We start from the raw sequence: 27,130 nt of genomic DNA, 5'->3' as shown, positions 1-27,130 counted from the left end.
GATAAACTCTGTATGTATATGCCATATGCACTTATTGCATTTTGGAGTTCGGTATTTCGCTTCCATTCCAGAATTTATAAGAATAAAAATATTTTTATGTTAACTTTTGTGCAAAAGATTTAAGTTTGCGAACTTAGAGATCGTTCCAGTCTTTAGGAGGCTTCATACTATTGAAGGTAATTGTGAGTAAAATTATTATTAACTATTTTCTTAAAGATCAACAACTTTTTATATACCGTCAACGTGCTGATTACATAGATGGCGCGTATCGTTTGTTAAAAAAATATTGAATAGCGATTTTTACTGTTTTTTTTCAGAAATTTTGCAATGAGTAAAAATAGTCATTTGTCCGAGAATGAGGATGACCCCGATGTTTACGAAAGCTCGGGTGATGAATGGAACAGCGTCGAAGAGGTATGTATACTTTTCCCTCCATATTTACTGTAGTTGTTGTATGTAACAAGGTTGTTGATAATTTCAACAAGGAGTTTATATTGGGATCAGTAAATAAAAAACGCTCCAGGATTTAGGCTCATTTGATAGGAGAATTGAAATCTTTGGCCTAGAACACTTTTTTTCCTCACAAAAATTGAAGTACAGTTCTTCAACTTGCATTTTGCTGACCAAATAAGCATCATTAGTAGATGAATTACGATAAATCTTTACAACTAAATTTATACATATAGGTGGGCCTATGAGGTCTTAGTACTAATTATTGTGTTAGTTTGTTTTGCATCACAATTCCTAATTGTAATGTTGTTAATTACTACTGTTTTTGATATATGTTTCTATGGAATTTTTTTGGTTACAGAACTTGCTCTTTATAAAATTATAGGATATATAAATTTTTGTCCATTGATCATGGAGATACAGCCACTATTTCAGGAACTTGATTGTGGAGATTGAAGTGAAGTGGGGATTTTTCATTCTAAAACCCCTGGATTACCTGTTCACAAGGAAATTCTCGTACAATATCTCTTCACTTTTTAATCATGAACAGCATGAATTCTTATCAAAAAAAATTTACTGCTAATCAGTGGTTATTTGAACTTGAACGTATGTTCACACATATGAAGATGCTTCTCTTTTTATTCATTGAAACTCTTGCCGAGGAGAATGTTACAGTTCTGTTGTGTGGCAGCAGTATTTTTGTAGGATGACCAGTTCTATCACAGCTAGTCTAGAAAATGCTTAAGATATGTAACCAAAACAACTGTTGAAGTACCTATAAATTCTTATGGGTTACTGTTACTAATCCTTTGTGAGATATCTGCTTGAGTAACTGAATGTCATTTAGATCTTAAAATGTACATCAAGTACCAAAAAAGGTGTTATGTCCTGATGTTCAGTGAGATGTAGAACCATATACTAATGGGTATTTCCTTAGTATTTTCATTGTTTTCAAATGTTTGACATACATTTATATTTTTTGGTGCTATTCTCATTTTTCAAAATCATGCTGTTTAATGAAATGTTAACTGGGGTATACATCTCAAGTATTCTACTGACAAATGACATTGTTGATTTGATTCACTTCCAGACTAAATCAAATAGGCGCTCTTCAAGGCGACTTAGTAAAAAGCCAAGAATTACTGTAGCAGAACCTGAGAGTACCGATGAAGAAGATTCAGACAGTGAACCGAGAAAAAGAAAGTCATCGAAGAATGGGGTGAATAAAAAAAAGCAAAAAGTTGCAAAGAAAGATGAGGACTGTTCATCTTCTGATAACAGCAAAACAAGCACCGGCAAAACATCTACAAATTCTGAATCTAAGGTAGCAATCTCAATTGTTCCGACAGCAAGGGGAATTCATCGAAAGTTCATGCCCAAAACTATTTTCTCCGAGGACTATTCGGTAAGTTGTATTTACATATTATATATATGTTGTGTATATGTTGATTTGTACAAGTTACAATACATTTGAAGCAATACTCATTTGAGAGACTGAGTCAAGATAGTGAGTTACAAGTAATAAGACAGTTCCTAGAGGATAGGAAAACCTAATTTCATTGTAATTTCTCATTATATGATATTATCAAATATAAAAATGTCAGGGTAGCAGAGATCAGTCAATTTAAATCAGTTATTAAAAATTAATGATTCTTATCCATTATTTCTTCAATAAACCAATTTTAATGCCATAAATCATAATTGAAATTTAAAACAATGTATTTACATACATATTTATTCATTGTTAATCATAATCTGAACGTGAAAAAAATCAAAATTTATATTTTTATTACAGACTGGTTCTTTCGTTATCCTTAAGAAGGATGCCCAGGTAGGAGATCCATCAAAACATGCCTGTATATGGCGAATTGATGGTAAAGCCCTTCTCCAAAAATATGAAGCTTTTGATGATGAGGGCAAAGTGAGACATAAAAATACCTCTATTGTAAGTATCTTCGTGTCTGTAGTTACATTGTACATATAGTTTTTGATGCCCTGAAAATAACCATCCCTAGAAATTTTATTATTTTTATGTATCCGAAATAGTAATAGAGAAGAAAGTAGTGATTGATGGACAAACTACGATCTATCATTTGTTTCTCTAAGTATCTGAAAAACAGTCTACAGTGTCTTGAGAGCTTATTTTGTTTGTCTTACCATTGTTTCATGACAGTTTTGTTCAATGTACTACTTTACTTTGTTGGATATTTGTCATATTCTGGATGTAATTTGGAGTAACATTACAAGCTGTCTGTATCCCTTTGTTGTGTTACCTGCAGCTCAGGTCTCCCATCACACATCCTAATTTTGTGTCCTTAACATGAATTATGTAGCCCTGTAATTATTGCAAGCCAATCCCTGTTTTGTTGAAACAGTTCTTCAGTTTCAGTTCCTAATAGTAAAATATCAGGGAATTTTCAGTGGTTTATATTTATTACTTCAGTATTCACATCAAAATATTAAAAATTGTATTTTTCTGTGATTTTCTTTTTTTTTTTTAATCTGACGGTATTATATTTAGTTCTAAGCATGGAACTGTAATTAAAATTTCTCAAGCGTCAATTTTATAAGGAAATGATCAAATCCTAGACTGGCTCAAAGGCTACCCTTTCAATTGATCACAATTTGTCACTGTAAATGTCCATCTAACAGTACTCGCTTCAGACACCTGAATTCTTGATAATGTTTTGTCTCAAGGTTTGGTACTCGCTCCCACCCATTTCTATATTTACATCAACTTGCAGCAGTTACAACAATAATCTGCACAAGTGGACTGAGAAAATTTCTCTATTACTAAACCCACCTAAAAATTAAAATATAAGATTTTTTCCAAATTTAAACCCGTTTATGAATTCCCTATATGTATCAACAACACACCTATTCCTTCTGTTTATGCGGTTAAATGTCTGTTATTTTTGACTAGCAGTTCAAATTCTCCAAACAATTGTGCCATTGCAAAAAGAACCTTGAACTATTTCCCTTAACAGAATCTAGAAACTACCACTGAAAAATGCTCTGCAGTTCTCTTGAAATTTTGCACACTAACGATCCTATCATAGTGTGTAGGCTTTCCCGACCGGTGTCTAACATATTGTTTGCCATGATCTGCAGGTTTTTGAGTCCTTTAATAAGTACGAACACATCAGGACCATTTTCAGTTTGTGTATCGCAGCAAGGTAGATCACATTGACTATTGCCACATCGCCTTTGATAATACCTGCCCAAAAACCTGCAGACCACAGCTAATAAACCCGAGAACAGCAAAAATTCTGATAGTATAGGTGCCTTGCTTATCAGCTGAAAGAAATACCAAAATGCAAAAAATTGAGAAATAATGCATTCGTTTCATAACAGCAGTCCTTTCTCAAGCCCACAGGAAACTGTAACTTTTGAAATTTGATGAAACACATTTTATTCACTATGCTTGCCGTGTCTATAAGATTTTGGCTACTGGACTATCTCAGAAATAAGTCGAAGGAAGGACATCCACAACAGAACACTAAGAAACATAAATGGCAGATTCAGTATTTCTGTTCATAGTGTTTCACTTTCCAAAGCATCCTTTTCATATTTAGTAGCTCATGTGCAAAATAATATCCCTTTAGAATATCTAAATGCATATGCTCTCCATCTGAAGAAAAATATCTCACAGGCTATCATGAATGCAGCCAAATACAATCAATTTTGTTAAATTTTAATCTTGTCTTTTTCGCATCACATATCTGTATTTCAGCCTGAGTCAGGAACCATTCCTGTGTGATTGTCTTTGTATATTAAACAAAATAAATTGTTTTTAATTAGCATCAATATTACAAGCATTATAGTGAAATGAATGTACATAATTAAATAAATGAAAAAGGTTATGTCTATTAGGTGCAATAAAGAGGATTCTAATATTTTCAAAAATAATTTTCTTTCTAGTATACTGGCTGGTCCCCTATGGATAAAGATCTGTATGCTCCTGTCACTGTGGATGTTGTCCACCATAACAACCAAAATCTTACCGTGGAATTGCACTGGGACAAGTTGAAGGACATTATTGTTGATAGCGATTGAACCTACTATTAAATTTTATCTAAATGAAAATCCTATTTTGTTAAATTTCACCTGGATATAATATTCCAACTAATTGATGAATCTTTGATAGGTTTATTTTCAGAAACAACACATTTTTTATTATAATTGAGACAGAACTTTATTAGTTATTTGATCATGTAGATGGTAATTTTGTAAGTATTTTAAGTTCCAAATATAAATATTATAAATGAATTGTATTTATTATACACATTTTTCCAAAGAAAGTAAACAGTCACAATTTCAATGGGATTTATGCTTCTTGAGTAGGGGCCACTGCGTAACTCCCTGATAAAGGAGAATCTATTATCGTTTTCCTCATTATAACATACAGGATAGCTCCCAAAATGATTTCTCCTATTCCAACGAGTATCACTATGACGTATGCTGGGACTGCATTGTCACCTAAAAAATAAAGTAATTTAACTTTTTGCTGTGTGCAAATAAATATTCAACTAATTACAATATCAAATGGACTTCTAAAATATAGAACTTGCATAGGTTGATTTTTTTAAAATTTTTTCATAACTTTGAAATATTCTAAGGCAAATTAAGACATGCAATTCCTAAAATAATGAATTGGAAAACACGTTTTTTCATTGGGTATTTTTTACTAAATATTTTATTGGCTTTAGTGTATGCACACCATTAGGATTTACTGTATCAAATAATGAAGTTATCCCGAATAATTAATAAGGTTGTTACTTAACTCTGAAGATGAGAAAGCTCAGTTCTGTACAGATAACCGAATAAAGAGGTGTAGTCAGTAAAGTGACGAGTGTTTATTTATTGTTTCCCATCGAGTATTCTACCATTCGCCAATATGTTTCTTTTATTTGTCCTTCACAGCTGACTTTTCAAATGAAATATAGGGGCTAACTTAAGTAAAAACTTCAGCATTTTTACGATTTTATGCATAACAATCTTTCATTGCTCTGTTTTTCGAAATCAAAAGTACTCAAAAATTCTTTTGTTTCCTAATGAATATTTGTTTTTATTGGAATATTACTTTCAAGTCAACTCTATACAGTTATCTCGATACAGAATGCTTTTTACTTTTTGGAAAAATTCTTAGTCCCAATGAATGATAACTGAATTTTGAAATGTATATGAATCTTCTTATGTTCCGTCTAGTACTCAGAGTAGTCTGCATTTATAGAATTTTCAATGCTGAATATGAATCTAACAATTTAAATTATCATTTCGGTATATCTCTGAAAACACTGTGATATATAATTTTTATATTATATAATTCGGTAATCCTTTTTACTTTTGGATGAAATGCCAAAATGCCTTTTTTTTAATTTTCTTCTGTTTGAAAATGAGATTTTAATTATAAAAGCAAACGATAAAATGATGAGATAAAGCAATTAAGAAAGTCGGGAATCAAAACTATGTGTTTATGAAGAATTGATAATTAATTGTATTTCCACTAAATACCTAGATATATCACAAATGTAACTACTAGAGCATAAGGTTTTTCGGTTTCCGCTGAAGACAAGACTGAAGTGTCCAATACAGATCCATCTCTTTAATAACCAACTTAAGTAAAATATTCGACATACGGATTTTTGGTTTCCCTTTTCCTTTCAATGAAAGGAGTATTTTTATCCAAAAAGTCAATGCTCCTGGGAAATGGATTTATACCATATTGATATGCATATCAGGTCAGCTCTTGTAATAAAGTATAAGTAGGTATATTATTTCGTTAAGTATTAAATACGAAAACACATGTGTTTTATAAGTATCCAGAAGTACTTAAAAGTATAATAAATATCGAATTTTATTTTCTGAGTGTTCAGAGTGTCATCGTTAATTTTAATGACCTGATAAAATTAATGAATCCATCTGGGTTAGTACTACATACAAAGCGCTTGTTATTCGAGACAGAGAAAATATGAAAAATAACCCTTGCAGTGACATATATATGTGTAGCAGGCTTGCTACATTAGAAATAGCTGGAGTCTGTAGGTAATTCTTGCGGACTTATCCGCCGGACATGTAGAGGACGTTCAGAGTAGGTACCAGGTTTGGAAATAATTTTAGACTCTTTCTGATTAATAGGAATTTTTCTGAGATAATTTGAATTACATTCCCTAATAGAGTTAAGGTGGAAAGTTTCGGAAAAGAATTAATGGAGTCGTGCATCCCGGGGTCGTTTGGAGGCTCTTAATCGAGGCGGCTGGCCCCTTTGGAAAGGTCGCCGGGAAATCTCTTGAAGGGACTGAGGTGGTAGGTGTTTCAAGACACTGGGTTGCGAGGTGATTCCAGTATTGATAAATATTCGCGGTTTAGTTGAATAGAGGTAAAGGGAGTCGTACGTGGACCCAAAGGTCGTTTGGAGGCTCTTGACCGGGGCGGTTGATCCCTTTGGGGAGGTCCCGGGGAAGATTTAAGGGATTGAGACGCTAGGTGTTTTAAGACACTGGGTCGCGAGGAGATGTCAGTAGTGATAAATATTCGTGTTTTATTTGGCTAGCTGACTTGAGGTAAAAAATCAGGAGCGTACGAACTCAGAAGTAGGTCGGTTGGACTTCCTATGGAGTTCTGGGTAAATTCTAGAGGTACTGCAATACGAAGATATATCAAGTCACTGTTTCGAGAAGTGATCTCGATATTTGAGAGTATTAGGAATCACACGTTAAAAGGTAAGACCTCGTTAGTCCTTAGCTCGCACAAGTTTCTCAACTTCTGAGAACTGACGTTCGTATGGGGGCGACTGATTAACGGAAAAACAGATTTTTTAAACAGATTCGAGTGTTATTTGGCTAGCTGACTTGAGGTAAAAAGTCAGAAGCGTACGAACTCAGAAGTAGGTCGGTTGGACTTCCTACAGAGTTTGTGAAATTATTAAAGGAACTCGTGGAGTGACTTCGGTATTGGTGTTTATTGAGGTATATAGTTGATTGAGGGAACGTTTTCGAGTTTCTGGACAGTTTTTGGGAAAAAGTGACTTTTGTTGGAGACTTCAGAAGAGTCCCTCTACAATAATTAGTTGGTGAGCGTATCTTAAAAATTCTGATCTATACCTATTGTTCATGTTATTGCATTAGTATGTGTTTTACATTTTCGAATTGGCACCTAAGGTATTGTTGACAATTTTTCATTTTTAGATTGTTAGTAGGTTATTGCATGCTCTTACGTTATACATCAGGGAGGAGCGATTAAGTGGGTATCGTAATAGTTCCTCATAGTTGTGTTTCATTTTGGTTTTAAAGCAGATCCAGTAGAATTCAGGTAAAGCATACCTCTCACTCTGTTCAGAGTGATGTTAATTCAATTGTCAGAGGAATTATCCTGTCATTTTTTCTTCATTGATTTGTTAATATTTTTCACATGGTAATAATTATATATTTCTTTTTCTTTCAAATTGCACACAGTTTAAATAATATTCAGTAAATCATATATACCAGAATAGTATCAATATTGCTTTGTTTAGGTTCAAACTTCACTCATTAATTTTTATTTAATCAATTGGTTAATCCAATTATTCCGCCGACTTTATTCATCAGTAAAGTTGGTTTGTGGAAACTCTGCTAATATTATTTCATTCCCTCAAACCCTCAAAAGACCATGCAATTAAGCCATGGCCGAATCCAATCTCTGAGGACATAATTGGTGGCATAACCAAGCCGTTGCTCTGTGAAGATTGAAAGGTAAAAATTTCACCTGTTGACCAAGTCACCCACTAATCCTCAATCCATGTGATCTGGCGGCAGCCAGACTACGAAACTAAATTAAAAAATAATACGTTTGGCCGATTGTGATTTTCACTTGCTATCGTCCAACCCGTATTAGAAATCACACTTTAAAAGGTAAGACCTCGTTAGTCCTTAGCTCACACAAGTTTCGACTTCTGAGGGTTATCGTTCGTAGGGGTGCGATAGCTGTTAAACATAGTAGTATATAGGGATCGCTTAATTCAGACCCGAAGGTCATTTATTACCCTGTGACTGATTTCAATGGTTGATGTTTTTACTTTATTGTAAACAATATGCATTTTTTTCATGCAGAAAAAATGTAATGAGCCTATTTTTTGAGCAGAAAATATTTTTCAAGGGTGTTAGCTGATCGGTATCTTTTGAAATCAGTAAGCATTTTCTTATGAAGAACAATCCACTCTCAGGTTGATAGACCATGTTACATTTTGCTGAGGACCTGATTCACGGTCAGTCTGTGGCTACCTTCGGCAGGTAGATAAAAGTAACACAAATGTGTGGCGAAAAATGACCAACTCCCGCCAAACGGTCACCTCCCATTGAACCAGTGAAGCGGAAAAAAATTGAAAGCGTGGATAAGTGAAAGTACTCGAACGACCCATAAATAGTCATCTCTCGGAGGAATCAGTCCAGTCATCACCCGAAGACGATTGTAGATAAGGGAGAATGTTCCACGATCAGACATGTTCCACAATCAGACAAAGCATGTAATTTTGAAATTCCAGCCGCGAGTTTGATGTTTTTCGTTTGGATAGTAGGGTTACACACGCAGTTTTAGTAAACAAAGTTGTAACGCTATTCTTTTAGATTTGAGCATTTTTCAGCAAAAAACTTATTTTCCTAGGTAAGTTTTTTCTATCCTTGATTTGATATTATAAGCCTTAATTTTTCTTTTGGAACTAGTAGTACAAAAACAATCTGTTGATCAGATTTTGGGCTATTTTATTGACATTTATTATTATATTATTATTATTAAAAAAGTCACTTATGGAGCAGTGTATGGTACTTTGGGATTGGTTTCCGACTCTGGATGGATGACTCGTGAGTTGTTTCCAAGCGTTGTGAGGCACTTCATTGAACATACGTCCAGCACAAAAGAAAACCCTTCCCTCCTAATTTTTGACAATCACGAGAGTCATCTGACGATAGAAGAAATGAATCTAGCAAAGGAAAATGGAATGATCATTTTGACCTTACCACCGCATACTCCCAACAAGATGCAACCGTTAGATGTCTCTGTGTTTTTTTCGTTCAAATTATTCTACAATACTGCCATACAAACATGGCTTTTAGAACACCCTGGGATACCCGTTTAATAATGCATTAGAAAAATCGATGACGCCAAGCTAATATAAAATCCGGATTTCGAAAAACTGGGATTTATACTTTAGTTAAATTCATATTTACAGATGACGACTTTGCAATTAGTAGCGTAACTGATAGGAATGTGGATCAAAACAATGATGAAACCCGACCACGTATAGATCCCAATCAACCGTCAACATCAAGCTGTAATGAAGAAAAAATTATGTCTGTCTCCTCACTTTCAGCATTAGTTAATTAACACACAACTCCCACACAAAATCAAAAAACAGAAACTTTCGTAAGTCCTCAAGAATTCAAAGGATACCCAAAAGCTGAAGAACGAAAGAATCAGAGAAAGAAGAGAGAAAAAGCTAAAAGTATTATCGCCACCGACACTCCAGAAAAGATCGCCCTAAAAACTAAACAGATAGAGAGAGAAAAAAAAGCTTGAAGAAGAAAAATATCATGAAAAGAAAAGTAGGATTCGATGAAGACTCAACAGACGAAGAAAATGAGAACGCGGCGATGCTTGTAACTGAAGATTCTGACGATGATATTGATTTTGTAGGAGGCATCGATCCACCACCTCTTCTAGACAAGCTTAATAAACAGCCAGAAGTTGCCAATTTTATTTTGATAGAATTTATAGACAAAAAGAAAAAAATTATTATCTACATAGCTGAAGTATTATGTAAAAAAGATAAGGAATGTGAAGTTAATAGAATACGTCTCTTTGGTATACTTGGAAAAAATTAGGATGATGTCACCAAAACCATCACACGTGGGAACAACAAAACGGCAACAATTGAATTTGAAGTTAATTTTTCAGCCTTAGAAGTTCGTTAAAACAGTACTAAAAGGTTTATCTTATTGTGGAACATGCCGTGTCTGGATGTGGAACATGTATGTTCCACAATCAGACAACAGTTCTTTCATTTTTAAACAAACTTTTTTTGAATTATTTTTTTGGTTAATGATGTATGTACTACCATAGAACCTTATGCACAGCCTTAATTTGTATTAGTGACAATCATATTTTCGTTTGCTCAATAAATAAGGTTAATATTTAGCAAAACCTATTTTGTGTCTGATTGTGGAACACTCTCCCCTACTAACAATCGAAACGTCGTGAACTAACGTGGCTTGGAATCTCTTAACTTTTTATTTTATTTTCATTTCTTTATTTTTTGTTCAATCGTTCTATTTTTACTTGTATTTTATTTCACTATTATTTCATTTCAGGTTATTTTTGCTTAATATAATTGTTATTTTCAGCTATTAATTTTTAATTCTTCTTTTTTTTAGTTGTTTTGGGGGATTTCAAATCATTTTATATATTAGACAATGGAAGTCCGAACTAGTGAAATTTAATTAGATCGAATGTATCCAACATCTTTTACCACAGTAATTAATTAAATTCGCTAGTCGGAAGATGAAAATCCCCTAGAATTGACATGATGAAAGTAGAAACAATAAAACAAATATTACATTATATTGCAGACCCTCTTGCCTCTTGTCCATATTATAAACTGCTCTATAGTAACAGAACATTATACCTCTTACTGAAAACATCAGTGATCACACCCATATCAAAAATAGAGACAAGCCGACTGAAGTGCCCAATACAGACCGATCTTTTTGATAATCGAATTCAGTAAAATATTCGAAAAAATTATAAAATCCAAAATTACAAGCTACCTACAAAAACTCTAGATTCTATCGGACATGTAGTTTGGATTTAAAGGGGGAAAATCTGCACAATATGCTATTTTAGAGTTGAGGTCATGCATTTATGATAACCTTGGCAAAAGATAACTTGGTTTAACCATCTTTTTAGATTTGGCTAAGGCGTTTGATACCATAAGTCACACATTTCTGCCCGACATAATACAAGAACTAATAAGAGGAAATACCAGAGATTTCATCACACCACATTTGAGTGATATACAAAATGTGTCAGACTAAGATGTGTCGAGCACCTTTAGAAATATAGACTAATAAAAACGGAAAATACTTTTGAAACAACCAAAAGATAAAAAAATGGTCTCTCAGATCTCCTGATCTCATCCTCTTTGATTTCTGGGAGGTTATTTGAAAAATTTAATAATGAATGCTATGCTGATATTTACAGCTCACAAAAAATGAAGAAAAAATTGCAAGCTGTCAACGGCAGGATCATGGTGAAAATTTTTAAGGTTCAATAATGGGTTGACGTCTTTGAGTACCTATACTGAGAAGAAACAATTTTATTAAATTATTGATTCGATTGAAATATTGTCTACTTTCTATCCGAAAAATATTACATGCAATGATTTTCAGTAAAAAATGCCATTTCAGTCAAAAACGCACCACTCAATTGTTTTTTGTTTATTGCTTTTTAATGAGCGGAAATAATGCTAGGTTACTACTTTGACTGATTTCATTTCTCCAGTAATAAAGTTACTATTATGGCTAAGCTGATGATAAATACGGTGTTTTCTCGAATGCAGAAAACAATAGTCAGAAATCTGTTGAATGTTCTGCTTACACTAGTATATCAAAAATATAAAAAGCCTAAAATACCCTTTATAGGACCATATTTGAAAATGAATGACACATGTAGCAAAATCTGTTATAACCCTATAATAATAATAAAAAACTGACCATGTGGTAGTATTCTTACTATAACATGAAATATTTAATTTCAAAATAATTAAACTTATTTTTTTGCAAATATTTCAGAACAAGGTATTTACAATTTGTTTCTTGATGTTCAAGTGATCTTCAAAGGAAAAATTCAAAGATTTCAAATTTAAAGAAAAAGTTGTAAAGTAGAGAACTCTCGTTGGAGGTAAAAGTAGAAGTGAAATTGTTGAAGCTGATTTTCATTGTGACAATTTACCTCGAGTAAAAGTTTGGTCTATAAACCAGTCGTTACAAATTACTTTTTTTGCTTTCTTCGATTCAATCTTCATACTCCACACTCCAATTTACTAATATCTCATTGATATGTTCAATTTTTCAATAATTCACGAATGAAGTATGTCGTTCCTGCATATTAGTACTACAATTAGAACTAGTGAAAAATATGATACCTTTTGTAATATCTGAAGGTTGAATGGTTCCCAAGATTTATCCTTTCCTTTTTTTTTAATGATGCTCTGATGGTTTCAAAGTAAAGGTAGAAGATCAGCTATACCATATCATGGATGAAAGTATTACTGAGAATATTTCGACATGACGATGATATATCTCATCTTTCAAATGATCGCCATACTTGTTTCATAAAGATTTCACGAAAGTTTCACAATGTAGAACCCATTGGGGTTATTTTCAGTTGTATGAGACGAATACAGGGCTTTTCATGATGAGCGTTAATTAGCCGTTTCTGGCAAACTATTTAACGGATCAACCTGAAAATTCCATAGTATGCATAAGTCAATATTATGATCTACACGCCTAAAATATTTTAGACGAAGCGGCGTTGTCGCTTCTACTATAAAGTAGCGGCTTCTTTGATTTTTCAAATGGAATACCCCGTATATAATATCATTTTATGATTCATTATCACTTTGTCAACAAATTCATATACTATTTCCCTATACCTATCTATCACCGTTTAGATGATATAAATTAATTTCGATATTTTTTTTACCAAACATGAACTTTCATAAATGCTGATAATCTTGAACTCTCTCGCACTAAAACGATCAAATTTGGAATGGAGTGGAGTGATACTATGAGGATCTTCACTCCAAGTAATATTTTCATTTGCCTCATACAGGGTCTTCAAAAAATGCAGATACTTTGATCTCATGAAAAAATGAGTGGAACTCAATTTTTTCAAATGAAACACCCTGTATATTTCAACATTTTTGAGCTCTTCATCCAATTTTATATTAACTTTGTTCAGATAATACTATTTCTATTTTGAACCGTTTTCGAGATAAAGTGTTTCAAACGGAAACTGACGTGGTTTTCTTGCTCGTTTTTTTGAATTCATCACTTATTTTGGATATTCAACATTTTTTTTAATACTTAGTGATATTTCTGTGATTTATGCATACTGTGAAATTATCAGGTTGATCCGTTAAATAGTTTGTCGGAAACGGCTAATTAACGCTCATCATGAAAAGCCCTGTATAGTTTTTCGTAGAAATAGCATTCAGTAGATAACTTTATAAGGAAATCTCAGAGTATTGGAAAATAAAACACACAATCTAGGTGTTTGGTAACGTTTCGCGATTTTATTTATCGCTCCTTCAGAAAAAACAACAAAAGCCATTTATCTAATGCACTTGACACGTTACACATTTCCTGTATATATTATTGTTTCGAAAGGAAAAACTCACCTTAAGCAAGCATTGTGACAATGCATCAGTCATATACTAGGTATGTTGAAAAATGGGAATATTCGTTTTTTGAAACATTGATGTTGTCGCCTTCTAAATATAAGGCAATAAATATTTCGAAATATCAATCTCTCCCAACTACCTATAATCCTACACAATAGGGCGTGGTAAACGTCCTGCTGCTGGATGAACGAGAAACATCTGCGAGACTAGCCTCTGTGAGGAATCTTGCATAAATGTCTGTCGAATATAATTCAATATCCAGCGTGGTATTAGCCGGGGAAGTATTTGTTTTTCGACAGACGTTTACCACACCCTACTGTGTAGATAGTTGGGAGAGATTGGTATTATTAAATATTTATTGCCTTATACGTATGTATCTCTCCTCGATAGTTTTCACTTTTCACCTTCTAAATAGTCCTTGTTAGATATTAAGCACCTATGTCAGGCTTCTTGCAATCTTTGAAACACTTCCCAAACTGAATCTTTTGGATAGCCTTCAGCAATACGCTTTTAATGTCATATGCGCTTGTAAATAGGAAAAAGTCACACGGAGCCATGTCTGACGAATATGGAGGCTGGACTTATTCCTCCGAGAGATAAGTCCACAGTCATCTCTCGAAGACGATTGTGGATACTAACAATCGAAACGTCGTGAAGTAACTTGGCTTGAAATCTTTTAATTTTTTCTTTTTATTTGTTCAATTTTCAATTGTTGCTTGTATTTCATTTCATTGTAATTTCATTTCAGGATTTTTTGCTTAATATAATTGATATTTTCAGCTATTCGTTCTAATTTTATTGATTCTTTCAGGAATTTCAAATCATTTTATATCATATTAGACAATGGAAGTCCGAACTAATGAAATTCACCATGAAACATTGTCAATCACGTTGAAACTAACGTTGAAAAAATTTATTTCAAGAAATAATTTTAGAAAGGGGTATATTTTCAATAGAGATTAATTTTTGGGCTTTCTACTCCTGTGTCTGGAAGTTACTTCTTTTACATGATGTAGGTACACATTTTTGTGAAGAGTTTATTTTAAAATAAATTGTTTTCTTCCTTGCGTTGAAAGATTCCCATAATTTTTTGTATGAAGATGGAGAAGTAGAAAGTCAAAACCGTTCTTTCCAAATAATTTTAGAATTGTGTACATACAGGGTCTTTCACGACGAGCGTTCGTTACGAATATATGGAGAACGATTCAAAATAAAAACTTGAAATTTTGTGGTAGTGGGTTTTACAAAATGGCCTTCTCAACTAAAATATTTTCAACTTCCGTTCTCTTTCCGATATACCAGAAGTTGAGGGCAACTTCCGTTCTCTTTCCGTTATACCGGAAGTTGAGGGTAACTTCCTTATTTCAAATAGAACACCCTGTATTTTATTACCTTTTTGAATTTTTCATACCCAAATTTATTAGTTCTCGAGATATTAATTTTTTTCTGAAAAATTTGACAGTTACAGCACCACTACGAAAAAAATCATAACTCATAGACAGTAACAGTTGAAAATGTGAAATTTCACAGAATCACACCTTAAGCATCAAGTCATGAACAGGTCCATTGAATTTTCGAAAATAATTTACAGGGTGGTCGAAATTTCCATAACATCGAGAAAACTGATGAAACACGATTTTTTCAAATGCAAACCATACACTATTATTTTTGGATACTACGAAAAAAAAAGATATCAAATTCATGAAGAATGTCCTATACCTAAAATACACCCCTGGCAAGTTATATCCGATTTTGTGAAATATTTGAAATGTAAATCATTCGAACCAACGTAATAAGTTTCGATTATTGATATTTTCAGTAGGTTTTAGAGATATTTGAAAAAAAATGGTTTGTGAAAAAAACAAACACGTTGTAGAACTGCCAAAGATAAAAACGATATCTCCAACGGTTGCGGAGATTCTAAAGAAATAATATTTTATTGTATTTGTCATCTATCCGTACAATATAATTTTATGAATAACTTTCTGAGAACAGTAAAATTGTTCCTTCGCAAATATTATATATTGTGAACGGTTTTGAAGATATGAAGACAGTTTACCTATAAGTTCTTTCAATATTTCAATAGTTCAATTTTTTTTTGTCAACCTAGATAAACGGGAAAAATAGTTCTCTTGACAGGATTTAATCGATTTTTCGCATTGTTTCGAGGTTATTTCAAAGAGATATTCAATTTCAATGAAAAAGAATTATTCAACTATTCCCGAATATATGAATGAATACTGAAGACGCTCCACGCACTTATTCAAAACATTTATAAAGAGTCAATGTAAGGCAAGTGGATGACAGTGTTCCATGCAAGTGAGACTTTCCCTCTTTCATGTAGGTACTATATAGTGTGTAGCGATCCTGGGAATAATATGTGATTCAATTCCATAACGAATGTTTAGAATACAAACTGAATAGGAAAAAATGTTTTTATATAATTCAATGTAAAATGTTCATATAGAAAGAGTGTGACAGAAAATCTCAGTAATCTACATCAAAGTTCAGATAAAAGGAATGTCTAGGAAAAAGTCAAAAATGAATTTATTAGGTTTAGAGCAGTACCTACTGCATTGATGACTGAAATTATGTCTCGTTATTGAAAAACATCTACTTACGAAGATAGGTTCTCGTCAGTGTTTTACGCCCTCTTAAAATAGTCCTTCGACCTTCCACTTCCTCAGTGACCAAAGAAAATATAACTAAAAAATAGTGATGATAATTGTTGTTTAGTGATTTGCGCATATACTCACTTGCCAAAAATACAACAGAATATATTCCTGACTTGAAGAATTTCATTTTTCTGTGTTTTAAAGATGTATCCAGTGAAAGATTGGTTAGTATTTTGCTGCTTTTATCTTATCAGAGCCCGATATAGATTAGATGTCGTATTTGAACGAAAAAATTGTTTCACCTTTATTTGTTTTCTATCATGAAATAGAATAATGAGTAAACAGAGTGATTCATATCATTGGAATTTATCGCTATAGAAAGTACTGACAAGAAGTAAAAAAATATATTCTGTCCATTAATTTTTAATTTGGAATATTTATGCCATGAATGGAAAAAATGAATATTTCGAAATATTCATCTCTATCAACGTTTTTACACAACATTATCTGACAAATGTCTGTTGGAAAACAACCACTTTCCTGGTTAATTCAATTTCCATTGAGCAGGGGAAGTAGTTGTTTTTCAGCAGACATTTGTCAGATTCTGTTGTGTAGGAAAATTAAAATTTTTATTTCGAAATACCTATTTGTTTTTTGAATACGTATGTATCTCTCCTCAATACATTTGTCAAACAATTTGATATGTCATGAAACAGGTCATATATTTCTCATTTCTGTACTAATGGAAAATATACTGAGTGTCCGAGAAGTCTTAGTACAGGCTAATATCTCTGAAGTTAATGAAAAAAAAACAAAATTTTAGCTTTATGCATTCACAACTTATTTACCATTGCAGGGACTGCATCAGGGAACAGTGACCCAAAATCTCAAATGGAACCCTATATCGATTATAGCTTATTTTAAATAAGGACTTGAAGAAACAAACATTTCTGCACAAACTAGAGGTGTCTACGGCCACCCGTTTCCAAATAATAAGAAATATCAGTGATAAATGACAGTCGTGAAAAAAATTTCAAACTATTTCATACAATGTTCAAAATGACTATCAATCTATATATTCAAATTCCGTTCTTACGTTTGTCAGAATTTCTGTTCTGGTGTTATAGTAATGAACACATCTGTGAGTGATTCGTTTTCGTAGTTCTTGCAAGTTTGCTGATTTTGTTGATAATCCCTGCTCCTTTACATATCAATGCAGAAGAAGTTAAAGGGAGCGAGGTCGGGAGACCTTGGAGGCCATTTAATATGCCATCTAAACCCATTCTACCGACTAGGAAATTCCTCGTTTAGGTATTCTCTTACAGGTGCGGAGGTACTCCATCCCCATGAGAAATTGGATTGTAGTCGAAAGCACAATTTTCAATATCAGTTATAATTCCCAGATGTGATAGCTTCTTTTAAAAGTTGCAAGCATGACCGTCCGTTAAGATACCGGTAAATACAGATAAATACATGTAAATACAAGTTTAAGTTCTCTGGACTTTTTATTTGGGCTCCTTCAATCTATCGCAGATTGTGATCACTCCAGTATCGGCAGTTGTGTCTATTAACAGAATCATTTATAAAAAACCTTGCTTCGTTACTGAAACTTATCCAATGAAGGCAGTTGAGTTGTGAGGCAATTGACTGTTCCATGGTTTCACAAAACTGTAGTCTTTGATCTGGATCATCTTCATTCAATTCGGAAACAAAATAGATTCTGAAGGGATGAAAAATGAAATGGAATGTTGACTTGTCTGTACCTACAACTGCAGCTGTAGTTACAGGCTGGTCCATCTGAGAAAAAATCATCAAACAATCTTGTGGCCTCATGATTATTTCGATTACCTTGATTAAAAAATAAAACTATTTCAACTTTTTCGACATGCAATTAAACTGCGAGATATTGCGAAACAACCCACCACTGATGAAGAAATCACACAAGAGGAGCACCGTGTTCAGTGTTGTCAGGTCTACTGTTTCTGCAGTTTGCTTATTATTAATGGTTGTAACTAGTAGACATTATTGTTTATGTAGTTATGCATTCATAAAATATAATTTCTACTGATTGTTATATCAATGTTCTGTTTTTCTGGCATAAAATCTATTACTTTTGCATGAAAATAACCTGGCAACACTGGCCTCGTTGATATGAGCTGACTTCGGGCTTTAAAAACACAATATAAAAAAGTGAATAACTCAGTTGATAACTCAACACAACATTTATTATTTCTGAGACAGTACGAAGTTCGCCGAGTCACCTTTTGTAGAGAATGAAAATATCTATCAATCAAAGTATCGATCCATTTAGGAATGGATCGCTCTGTGTTAGGAATCACACGTTAAAAGGTAAGACCTCGTTAGTCCTCATCTAGCACAAGTTTCTCAACTTCTGAGAGTTGTCGTTTGTATGGGGGCGACAGCTGACTAACGGAAAAACAGATTTAAATTTTTTTTTTTAAACAGATTTTACAATTAAAAAAATTTAGTAGGTCCGGAGGATAGGGGGATAAAATCAAGAATACCTATACACTGTTTGCCTGAACGTACCTCCTTTGATATAAACTATTTCGGCATTTTTAGCTATAAAATATATTTACAAAGAATTTAAAGGTAAACTGTTATTGATGGGACACCTGTAAATTTATATACATTTTCTCAATATGTAATAATTTAGAAAAGATGGAATGCATAGGTTCATATTTAGAAAGTGTATATATAGGTCAAAATTTCGATTTTGAAGCCATAATTTCGAGATTAAAGTCGAAATTTTGGGAGGGAAAGTTGTAATTTCCAGTTCAATCTCGAAATTTCAAAATTAAAGTTGAAATTTATTGTTCAAAATCGAAAATTCGATATTTTAAGTCGGAATTTTCAAGAAACAAATAATAAAAATGTTCATAAAACTGCGGTTTGATAAAAATCTCACAATTTCACGGATTTTCATCAACTATCGATAATTCCAACGCATACGTACTTATTATTATAATCTATTTCGATTAAAACTGGGTCTCTAAAATAAAAGATGCAACAAAATCAAGTATTGTTACATACTTTATTGTGTATAATAACGTTTTTACTTCCTTATTGCTTCAATTTTTTTTTAATTCTAAAAATAAATTATAGATTTTAATATATGAATGCTATCAAATGTATGAGTGCCATATTGAGCACTTTATTGAATTTACTAATAACTTGAGAATTTATTGTTTTCTAATGATTTTTTTATGAAGAAATGAAAGTACTTTCATTTTTGGCACAATAGTTGGAAGTTCTAGAAGGTGGAGAGATTTTTATTAAAAATAACATTATCTGTACCAGTCTCTATACAATATATGTTCATTATGTTAAGCATTAATGATGTATTTGTTCACCAAGTCGTAGAATAACAATTGATGAAATATGATATTCACAAATGATTCACTTGAATGTTCACCAGGGTTTTCAGATCTAATTCCTAAATCGCACGATGTTGATCAAATTTTCACGCCTCTGCTGGGGCCACCTGGTATCTTGGTTGAATGGGTTTATCCAAAATACATATTTTCATTATAACGTACAATAAAGCACCTAAAGCAATCTGTCCGATTGCTATCAATATGACAACCACATAGGAAGGAACAGACGAAGGCGCTAAAAATATGATAATGTATTATTGACAATCAAAATAAACGATCCGCCCTTACTCATATATCTCCGCGTCAAAGCCTTTCTACCTCTCAGGATTTTTCTCCGACATTCCACCTCTTGTGAAATGGCCAAAATCATAACTGAAAAATAAAATTGCTGTCAGGATTGCCGATAATTTCTAACAAATATTTACAACACACCTAGCACTATAATCGAAGTTTTGAGAAACTTGGACTTCTCCATTGTCACTTCAGTCTTTGCTAAACCACTGTTGAATGTTGAAATGTGAAGAATACCCAACTTATCTTACCTTATCTCTTAATATAAATAGATGTGTTCAGAAAAGTAAATATTAATTTTCTTAATCAACCTTCATTATAACGAAAAGTGTGTCATATAGGTGTAATACAAAAATAATGATATGTTTCTAATGAAAAACAGTCACATAGAAACATATTAAATTTTTGTGATTTGGATTGTTCATGTACTGATTGAATTTCTACAGAAAGAAAAATTGATAATAATTTTTTATATTCATTGTGACTTCAAACAAACCAATTGATGTTCAGAAAAACTATTAAAAGTTGTTTTTTCGTTACCAGCTGTCGCCCCTTTACGAACGACAATCCTCAGAAGTAAAAACTTGTGTGAGCTAAGGATTAACGAGGCCTTACCTTTTAATCTGCTATTACTAGTACGGGATCGTTATTTCAATACATTTGTTACAAATTTTATGATTGTCAGGTTTGAGTGTGTCCGCCCGAAAAGGTATTCTTGTTTGCACAATTTTTGGGTGTAGAATAGAATTACATAACACGTTGTCAAAACTATTTTTGAATGTACTTTTCAATTGCACATTCAAAAATAAAAAATAGCCGGGTTATAATATTGTGGGGTATACAGACAGTTAGAATTCTCACAATACTACATTTAGCCATCTCCTGATGATGCTAAGTTAGTAAGCGAAACGCGCGTGGCATATGCCCAAATTTACAGAAAAGGAATTAATTCCGAAAGTATTGCTTAAAACTATTTGTAACAGTTTAAAATGTGGCTGTCGAAAACATGGTTTAAAATGCACAAATTCATGCTCAAATTGTCATGGTTCTGAAAATTGCTCCAATATGGAAGAAAAAACCTACGAGGAAGTTAATGACTGGAAATAATATTGGAGATGAAGAAGATTAACCAGAATTGGAAAGGTTTGTCGAATCTAACGATGAAGAAATGTCATCAAAGAGACATAACTAATGGATAATTGAATTTTAATCACTTGAGTGATTAAAATTCATAATAATGTATGTATAAATAACAAGATTAGCGTTTTTTAAAATATTATAATTAATAACGTAATCAGAATGGAGTATCTAAATTCAATAGTACGATTTACATGTATATTTATATTTTATGAGATTTTCTTTGAGATGAATGAAATTAGAATTTAATAAATAAACTTTTTAACTGAATAAAATTGCAGCAATCACATTTTTTTTATGAAATTGTACAAAATGATTGAAAAAAATTTCGAATTCAACTTTTTTTTTGGATTTTTTGCATTTTCTGAGAACACTTACTATAGTTATGTATACTTTTTTACACACCGACTTTTTGAAAAAATCTGATATTTTGATGCGAGAATTTTGGATTCTTTTTTTGAAAAAAATAGAAATGAACCAAAAACTTGCTTATTTGAATTTTTCACATAAATTTTGAGGTTATGTGAAAAAAATTGTAAATACAAAAGTTGTAGATCTTTTAATTACCTACCTACAACTTTGCCATTTATCTTTTTTTTTATAGGACTTGCCGGAAATCGAGATAAACATTTTTTACCTCTAAAAACTCATCCCCTCCCACTTCCCGAGCTCAGATCACCCGTAATTTATTTTTCCTTTCATTTTTATCATATTCCCCTCCTTTTCTAATGGGTATCGTACTACAATTTTTTTTTCACTTTTTACCATTTTTGAAGGCTTCATCCCTGGTCTAATACAGGATTTAGACTTGACATGGTATCCACCATGACTATTTATATTTATGCAATTCACTGGGCCGGCCCTACCAAAGGCGAACGGAGGGCCTGCTCCAGGCGCCAAGTCAAGTCCAGTGATCAAGAAAATATACTCAGTACACTATTTCGAAGAGCAAGGCTAGATCAGAAAGATTGTCATTTGCAGATCAAATATCAATTATCTTATTATTAGGAACCTGTAGCCTAACCTGCACTGTTACGTTGATACTTACACAATTATAAGTATACAAATAGAATAGATTTCCGCGGTTAGAAATTTGAACTTCTGATTTCGAGTTGAACCGCGTTCAAAATTTTGCGTTGTTCGACGTTTCGGCTTCGACTTTGACATTTTCAGGAAGTAGAAAAGTGTGGCTGCACTGAGAAATACACTTTATATATTCTTGTTAGTTTGAAAATGAAGATTCATATTCCTTATTGGTTTTTATAGTTGATTCAGAAACAATTTTATAGATTTAATGGGAATACTTACTTCGAGTAAGACATTGCAATAATTTTGATCTGAAAAAAGTCTACAGGGATTCGTTGAGTGATTCTTCACTGGATGAATCAGTTTCATTAGGATTGATGACAACTGGAATACTTTTTTCTGATAACGAGTCTATATGCGATCATCCAGAGCCCACATCTCAGCTTCGATTCTGATTGTTTTGTGGATACATTTTTCCCAAGCTTTTTGGTCGACTGTTTCCAGATCACTGTATAGGTATTTCTTTACTTCACACAGCTTGAAGGTCTTATTATTCCTTGCGATGAATCCTTTAACTTGAGCCCAAACCAACTCCATTGGATTCAATTCACAGTGATAAGGCGGCAACCGAAGAATTGACATTCCTTTAGTCTTCGCCATCTCATCGGTGACATACCTGACGAATTTTGACTTATGATGTTTAGCCAAGTTGAGGAGCTCCGCTTTTAACATGATCGATTCAAAAGGAATATCTTTCATTTGTAACCACTCAGTAATATCTGCTTTCTTCCAACACGACGTCGGCAGCTTCTCGACTCGCCTCCATTACTATTACGGATCCCTGCGGAAGTTTTAAATTATGTTTTTAAACCATTCTTCAAATACTGTGGCATCAATTTCTTGATGATTCGATTCAAACACCATCAATCCATCTTTCACAAATCCTTCACTGCTGCCTATGTGAGTGATGATAAGACGACGACCTTTTTCAACTGGAATTTTCAAACCAGTGGACCAACCTTCCATATAAAGGCTTGTCTTCCACTTTTGATGTTCTGATCTGGACTAACCTTCGAGACGGTATGACCCTCATTGACCCATGTTTCATCCAAATAAAAAATAGATTAACCTAGTGCTCTGGCTTTCTTTATTTCACTTGAATAGTTTCTTCTCCATTCTACAATCTCTGATTTTTCTATTAACATGCTCTTTCTATCTTGCTTTCCAAAAGTGAAATTCAGCTCATGTAATATCTTCCATAATCGAATTCTTCTTATATCAGGAAAAAACTGTCTTCACAAATAACTGACAAAACTTTATTTAATGTAGGTATTTCGTTTTCTATGTAAAAAGAGTGTACTCGAAAAAGTTGTTGTTTTCCTTTAGTTCCTTGAGAATTCTAAAAATTGTCGATCTATTAGCACCGGTCATACTCGCGCATTTTTGCACTACTTCCTCCTTACTTTTTATGTCGGGTGGATATTGTATTCTTAAAGAATTATATACATTCATAACAATTGTTTTTTCATTTATATTTAATGGTGACAATTTCGGACGCTTCACGATTCCCAAACAACTAGCTTTCATGTTGTAAAGCTGTTTATTCAAGACGCTCTCAAAGTAAACTGAATAATATCACGAATAACCCTGCTAAAAAGCCAAGTCAGTCTTATTGATGGGTACGATGTGTCTGTTGACAGTATAATTCAAAGTAATATCTATTTATACCGACTTAAAAAAAAACAATGTTTTTTCAATCCCCTTCAACTAAATACCTATTTGTTGGAGAATGTCTTGGTTACTACTGGACATATTTTAACATTTGTTATTTGATTTGTTATTTTGTTTGTTATGAATGATATTTTTCTAGAGTAAATATTGTATTTTCGTCGTATAAACTCATTTATTCAATTCGTTGAGAGTAAATAATTTGAATGCAGTACGCCTATGGCTATATATATATATATATATATATATATATATATATATATATATATATATATATATATATATATATATATATATATAGATATATAGATATACTGCTGTAGTCTCTCTCATTTCTGAACATATTATAACATAACAAGTACTGATTCCAAAGTGATCTCACAATGAAAGTTGACCTGATATTTTTCATTTGATGATGTTTAATATGTAGGTAGTTCTTTATTATATCATTGGTAAACATAGAGAATATTTTATTCAAAATACACAGAGAGGCTTAAAAGTTAGAAGTGTTTTGCGTTTTCGGCGACTTTCTGCTATCGAAAAAAATGGATCGAAGAATTTGTGTAAAAAATGGAATTATATGCTCAGAAATTCTAGAAGTGTTGACAGAGGCATGCGATGGTACAGAGTGGGCGAAATTGGACAATTTTAAAGTGAATGTCCTGTAGACAGATGAAAACTGATGGTTGTATCTGAAGGTCAAATTTTATGACAAACTTAATAGTGAAAACCGCATATCGATATCTATCATCTGACAGAAGTTAGGGTGTTTGCAGGAATGCTGAATTAATATTCTAAATTCTGTAAAAATCTTTCAGTGTGTTTGTATGAACTAGTTAGTAGAGGTAAAGAATTTAAATGGAATCAAGAGGGTGAAACTGCTTATCAATTTGTAAAAAAAATTGCCTCCGAGAAAATTCTGGTTCTGAAAGTCCGAACAAACCCCTTAGTTTAGCATGTGATTCAAATGAATATGGAATAGGCGCAGTACTCTTACAAGTGATATTAGATGGTTCTGAAAGGCCAATTTGCTACATTTCTAGTGTTATAAAGGCTAGGCACTCAGCAGGGGTACTCGATGATCATGAAGGAAGCTTTGGCAGTCTATTGCACCGTTTCTAAACTCTACAAATATTTAGCTGGTCGAAAATTTCAGATCCTAAGTGATCACAAGCCATTCACAAACTTTATTTCCAAAAAATTTTTGAAAATAAAGTTTGTGAAGAACAAATGGTAAGGTATAGTTTGTGAAAGAAAAGTGTTGAACAAGGTATTTCATATGATGAAGAAAAAAGAAATGAAACTGTCTATGTTTTTTACCACTTCTATTTGTAATTAACGTTACTGCAGTTTCGTCCTATACAGACATTTTCAAACTAGCTGAGTTTATTGTATAAGTTTGAAAATGTCCGTATAGGACGATACTGCAGTAACGTTAGTTACAAATAGAAGTGGTAAAAAACATAGAAAGTTTCATTTCTCATTTCTTCATTATGATTTTCTACCACGTTGTAACGGCTACATCAATCAATTTATTTCATATGAAGCCAAATCAGTAAAAGCTGTATAACCAGTGTAAACCAGCTTATAAAATATCGGTGACAGGCTTCTAGCGGAACATGCCATTTTGACATGAATAGAGTCCGTAATGTCTCATTTGAACTCGCTGACGTGTGAAAGCTGACAGCAGAAACATTTCAAGAAGTGTCAACTCAAAACTTGTAAAACATTTGCATACTCGTAGAGAATAAGGATGAGATGCAAGAATTCATAATAAATGTTGCAGAAGATGCCAATGAAACTGAATCAGAACTAAAAAAACTAATCAATACAGTTTGTTGTATGATTTACAAAAACCGTTACACGTGTTTCGCTATACAATAGCTTCTTCAAGTATAAACTGTTTATGCTATTATAGTGCTTATAAGCTTATAGTGAAAATCATACAATAAACTGTATTGATCAGTTTTTAATATGGATTTTCATCAAGTATCGGCCAGTTCTATTCAATTATTGAATCAGAACTGTTCGGCAATGAAACAGATAAACAGAATGTGATGCGTTAAGTTAGGTTGACAAAACTATTATAACAATTTTATTGTAAACGCCGTAATAGATGGTAGATGCTGGTCCCGCCCAGTATTGCCCGGTGCATCGCAACGACTTAGGCAACGTGAAGTTGCTTTCGGGCTAACATTTAGTTGCTGTGCCGCTGTTTCCGGTTTCAAAGGTGGGAATATAAGGGAAAATGCATGATGGCGCTCCTAGGGTCAAAATACTCCGGAGGTAAAATAGCTCAATCGAATTTTCGGATGGGGGCTGATTCGAGAGCATCATCCTGCAGAAATTATGCGAAAACCACTAATTCTGACATTCAGCAGGGTCTTCCTAACATCAGTCCACAGAGAAAGAGTATGGCAACTGCAGTTGCTAAGAGGCCCACTAGCAACTTCAAAATAGACTTCTGCAACATCACAGGACTCAACTCAAATATAAACTCAGTGCACCAACATCTAGAAACAATTAGTCACCATATTCTTCCACTCACAGAAACCAAAGTCAGTGATTCAACAAACTCCGACAATTTTCTTTATCCCGGCTATGATTTCCACTCCTGATTCGGACGTACCTACCTTTGGAATATCTTTTTTTATCAGAAGCGATCTCTCCTGTCAACAAGAGGAAATGCTGAAACCCCGAAACACCATTGATTTTCTGCAAATCAATCATCCCAGTGCCGAAATTTCCATATTCGGTGACTTCAGTGTCCTCAGTATTGAATGGCTCAAATTTTCAAATATTAACGACGAACAAGGTCACGAAGCTGAGGCTTTTGCAATAGGCAGCGGTGTTCGATAAGGACTCTAGTTACCATGTGGGCCGGGTGTTAGATATTTAAAAAGAGAAGACAATTTTGTTTTGGTGGTAGATAATGATAATTTTTTCATCATACATTTAGCGGAACACACTTATTTTTCCGAGCACACCTCTTGCTTGTCTGTCCTTTACATTTTTACGACGGTCTCCGACATTCGCGCGTGCGTATAAGACCG

The 27,130-nt window shown here is 33.1% G+C and overlaps 2 protein-coding genes across 3 annotated transcripts; one reads left to right on the top strand and one right to left on the bottom strand.

Annotated features, from left to right (window-relative positions):
- The first annotated feature begins 2 nt into the window (after positions 1-2).
- LOC111504853 (uncharacterized) lies at positions 3-4,719 on the top strand. Of its 2 annotated transcripts, none has more exons than XM_023159563.2 (5): positions 3-182; positions 318-414; positions 1,541-1,855; positions 2,246-2,395; positions 4,372-4,719. In XM_023159563.2, the coding sequence occupies exons 2-5, from the start codon at positions 328-330 to the stop codon at positions 4,504-4,506; spliced, it is 687 nt and encodes a 228-aa protein (XP_023015331.1). In that variant the 5' UTR covers positions 3-182; positions 318-327; the 3' UTR covers positions 4,507-4,719. The 2 variants fall into 2 exon arrangements, with proteins under 2 accessions (XP_023015331.1, XP_023015330.1); XM_023159562.2 differs by having other exon boundaries at positions 4-176.
- LOC141480342 (uncharacterized) lies at positions 4,703-16,795 on the bottom strand. Its single transcript, XM_074170261.1, has 3 exons — positions 16,639-16,795; positions 16,504-16,587; positions 4,703-4,929 (listed from the first exon to the last, which is right to left on the bottom strand). Exons 1-3 carry the CDS (start codon positions 16,682-16,684, stop codon positions 4,778-4,780), a joined length of 282 nt encoding a protein of 93 aa, XP_074026362.1. The 5' UTR covers positions 16,685-16,795; the 3' UTR covers positions 4,703-4,777.
- Positions 16,796-27,130: the final 10,335 nt, after the last annotated feature.

This window comes from Leptinotarsa decemlineata, unplaced genomic scaffold (genome assembly GCF_025532065.1).
Source record: "Leptinotarsa decemlineata unplaced genomic scaffold, Ldec_3_MD MMD2_P_RNA_scaffold_11, whole genome shotgun sequence".
Lineage (NCBI taxonomy): Eukaryota > Metazoa > Arthropoda > Insecta > Coleoptera > Chrysomelidae > Leptinotarsa > Leptinotarsa decemlineata.
The sequence above is the reverse complement of the archived record's forward strand: the minus strand, read 5'-3'. Positions and strand labels throughout refer to the sequence as shown.